The sequence below is a fragment of the Diachasma alloeum genome, unplaced genomic scaffold (genome assembly GCF_001412515.2).
Source record: "Diachasma alloeum isolate Michigan unplaced genomic scaffold, Dall2.0 Dall_scaffold_00312, whole genome shotgun sequence".
Lineage (NCBI taxonomy): Eukaryota > Metazoa > Arthropoda > Insecta > Hymenoptera > Braconidae > Diachasma > Diachasma alloeum.
In genome coordinates this window covers 183158-187331 of record NW_021680451.1, presented here as the reverse complement: position 1 = coordinate 187331, position 4174 = coordinate 183158, and the positions used below count along the sequence as shown (strand labels likewise).

The 4174-nt window shown below is 51.6% G+C and overlaps 2 protein-coding genes across 2 annotated transcripts; both read left to right on the top strand.

Moving 5' to 3' along the window:
- Positions 1-897: 897 nt before the first annotated feature.
- Positions 898-2184, top strand: LOC107039908. The gene has a single exon (XM_015259766.1). It carries the CDS (start codon positions 898-900, stop codon positions 2182-2184), a length of 1287 nt encoding a protein of 428 aa, XP_015115252.1.
- Positions 2185-2897: 713 nt separating this feature from the next.
- On the top strand, positions 2898-3491 carry LOC107039907. Its single transcript, XM_015259765.1, has one exon. The coding sequence runs from the start codon at positions 2898-2900 to the stop codon at positions 3489-3491; it is 594 nt and encodes a 197-aa protein (XP_015115251.1).
- The last annotated feature ends 683 nt before the right edge of the window (positions 3492-4174 follow it).

Below are 4174 nucleotides of genomic sequence, written 5' to 3'. Positions count from 1 at the left end.
ACCTTCTCACGAAGTTTTGGGTTCAGGAGGAAGTTCCTGGGCGCACTGACGCGAATCTCTCAACGGAAGAATTAGAGTGTGAACGCCACTTCCGTCAGACTCACTCAAGAGATAGCTCTGGTCGATATGTCGTTCATTTGCCCTTCTCAGCTCCAGTTTCGTCATTAGGGAATTCCTATCGTCCAGCGCTAGCTTGTCTTCATCGTATGCTCGCGAGAATCTCAAAAGATGAGCGCTTTCTCCAGCTTTACTCTGGCTTTCTCAAGGAGTATGAGGATCTCGACCATATGAGATTAGTAACTCGCTCGACTCATCGCTCTTCGTCTTCGGTTCAGGCGGATTCCGCTTGTCGTTCTGACGAGACGACCTTAGCACATGAAGCGCAAGCTTCAGGACGGTTGAANCTGGCTTTCTCAAGGAGTATGAGGATCTCGACCATATGAGATTAGTAACTCGCTCGACTCATCGCTCTTCGTCTTCGGTTCAGGCGGATTCCGCTTGTCGTTCTGACGAGACGACCTTAGCACATGAAGCGCAAGCTTCAGGAGGGTTGAGGGTCTCTGAAGGGCTTCAGGTAGGGCCGTCTGGCGCTCAAAGGAGTTACTATTTACCTCATCATGGTGTAGTCAGAGAGAGCAGTGAAACGACGAAACTGAGAGTAGTGTTCAACGGATCAGCGAAGACCAGTTCAGGGAACTCACTCAACGACATTCTCCACACAGGAGCCAAGTTGCAGAGGAATATCTCGGACATGCTGCTCTGGTCAAGACAGCATAAAGTCATCTTCATGACGGAGNTTCAGGGAACTCACTCAATGACATTCTCCACATAGGAGCCAAGTTGCAGAGGGATATCTCGGACGTGCTGCTCTGGTCAAGACAGCACAAAGTCATCTTCATGACGGACATCACCAAGATGTTCCGCCAGATTAGAGTTCACAAGGATGACTGGGCCCTGCAGCAGATTCTATGGACCGACTCACGTGGAGAACTAGTCACGTATCAACTGACAACAGTCACATACGGCACGAGATCAGCTCCGTTTCTCGCAAACCGTGTTCTTCTTCAGCTGGCTGAGGATGAAGGACATCGGTTCCCTTTGGCCGTCTCGCCTATCGTGAAAGGAAGATACGTTGATGACATCTGTGGAGGTGCGGACACGGATGACCAACTCGTTAGGACCGCGCAAGAAGTTCGTGATCTCTGCGCTGCTGGAGGAATGCCTCTGGCAAAATGGCATAGTAATAGTCCAGCGCTACTCCAGTGGCTCGCTCCTGATAGTGCCTCCAATGACCAGCGAGTTTATGAGGATTCGGAGACCCGGATTCTTGGCTTGTCGTGGCAGCCCAGCTCGGATAACTTCGTCTTCTCAAGTCGGACCAGCGATGAATCGAAGGTTTCTAAGAGGAATATCCTCTCAGAGATCGCTCAGATCTATGACCCACTCGGATTTCTATCTCCTGTCGTGATCAGAGGGAAACTGCTCATGCAGGAGACCTGGATTGGAAAGCTCGGTTGGGATGAGGAAGTCCCAGAACAAGTTGCCCAGCGTTGGAAAAGTTTTCGAAATGATCTCACTCTGCTCTCGAAGTTATCCGTTCCAAGATGGTTAGGCCTTCTCCAGAACTCGTCGATTGAAATCCATGGATTTTCAGATGCTTCTGTTCTCGCGATGTCAGCCGTAGTCTATCTCAGAATCGTTAATGGAGATAATGAGCCTCGGATTTCTTTGGTCTGCGCTAAAACGAAAGTAGCTCCTCTCAAACGGCTGACAATCCCAAGGCTAGAGCTCACAGCTGCGGTTATGCTTGCCAAACTCGTAAAGTACGTGAAAGGAGAGCTCGATCTCTCGAACACGCCGACGTTTTTATGGACCGACTCCTCAGTTGCGCTTACGTGGATCAACTCGCATCCATCCAGATGGAAAGAGTTCGTGAGAAATCGTGTCCAACTCATACAAGAGACCTCACGAGCTCAATGGAAACTCGTTCCTGGCAAGGAAAACCCAGCTGACTGCGCATTTCGTGGACTAACGACAGCGCAGCTCTCTGCACATGAACTCTGGTGGTACGGACCACCGTGGCTCATGAAAAGTTCATCGTCGTGGCCATCTCTAGAGCTTGCTTCAGTGACATCAGCAGATCTTGAAGAGAAACCTGGTGTCGTTCTGAACGTGAAGGTCTAGCGCATACAGATTTGGGATTTAGTTCATCGCTATTCTTCACTCAACAGATTGCTTCGAATTACAGCCATCTGCCAACGCGTCATTACTCGTCTCAGAAGAATTCCTGGATCATCGTTAGCAACAGCTCTGAACCCTGGTGACATCGAGCAGGCCCGACTTCTTTAGGTCAAGCTCACTCAGTCTGTGCATTTTTCAGCTGAGCTTACGACCTTGTCCTGAGGGCAACGTCTTAGTTCATCTCACTCGCTCACTCAATTGACAGCGTTCCTGGACCACCGGGGAGTTCTACGCGTTGGAAGGCGCCTGAAATTTGCTCAGCTTTACTGCGAAAATAAGCATCAGATCATCGTACCTCGGGATTCGCAGTTCGCTCAGCNGGCGCCTGAAATTTGCTCAGCTTGACTGCGAAAATAAGCATCAGATCATCGTACCTCGGGATTCGCAGTTCGCTCAGCTCATCATTCGGGATGCCCATCTCAGGACTCTGCATGGAGGAACGCAGCTGACTCTCGGTCAACTCAGAAGGTCTTACTGGATCCTCGGAGGAACAGCCCCGGTAAGATCATTCATCCTGAGGTGTGTTCCGTGCGCTAGACAGCGAGGGATCAGAGCTCAACAGCTCATGGGCGAGCTTCCAGTTGCTCGTCTCACACCTANTCATCCTGAAGTGCGTTCCATGCGCCAGACAGCGAGGGATCAGAGCTCAACAGCTCATGGGCCAGCTCCCAGTTGCTCGTCTCACACCTGGCCGAGCGTTCCTCAACACTGGAGTTGACTACGCCGGACCAGTGTCTCTCCGCTCGTGGAAGGGGCGTGGTCATAAGTCGTACAAGGGATGGCTCGTGATCTTCGTCTGCATGACCACGTCCGCAGTCCATATTGAGGTCGTCTCAGATTACGCAGCCGATGGATTCATCGCTGCGTATCGTCGCTGTGTTGCCCGGCATGGACTCTGCAAGAACTTGTTCTCAGACTGCGGAACGAACTTCTTGGGAGCCGACAAGGAACTGAAGAAGCTCTTCTCAATGGCGTCTAAGGAATCGAACAAACTAGCCCAACTCTTGCTCAGCGATGGAACCAGATGGTCTTTTAACCCTCCAGGTGCACCGCACTTTGGAGGCAAATGGGAAGCCGCGGTAAAGTCGGTGAAGTTCCATCTCAAACGAACGATCGGCGATGCTCTATTGACCTACGAGGAACTCACTACTTTATTCGCGCAGATCGAAGCCGTGCTCAACTCGCGACCACTGGAACCGCTATCAGAGGATCCTGATGACGTCAGCGCGCTCACACCAGGTATTTCCTGATTGGCCAGGCCTTGACCTCCGTTCCTGATCCTTCGCTGGAGCATTTGAACGTCGCTCGCCTATCTCGTTGGCAGCTGATCCAGCAGAAGGTTCAGTACTTCTGGAAGCAGTGGTCCACTAGCTACCTTCAACATCTACAGTCCATCTCGAAGTGGCACCACCCATCTCACAACATTAGGATTGGTTCCATAGTCCTTCTCACCGACGAGAGGTTTCCACCAACGAAATGGCCTCTCGCTCGAGTCATCGCTCTCCACCCTGGTAGAGATGGACTCGCCAGGGTGGTCACCATTAAGACGTCCAGTTCTACTCTGCAACGGCCCATCTCGAAGCTCGCTCTACTGCCAGTCTCGACCAGCGACACTTAAGATCATCTCGACCAGCGATACCTAGGATCATCTCACGTGATGACAGCTCTGCATCATCGGGTTCATCATAGTCCATGTTCGGATTGGGTCATGGTGAGGATTTACGACCCTCTCTGTGGCAACTGGTCCGGAGTGGACGTGAGTCTGCCGGGGTCTGCCGGAATTTACGCCTCCTACGTCCTCGGCTGTACTCACACCTGACCGTCACTGGTGAACTACGATGGTGATATTGATCTTCGAGAAATCTTGTCCTGAGCTCGATTAATCGCTTTTTGTTTCAGACCAACTCAGTCACGTCAGCAGCTGCTGACGGCG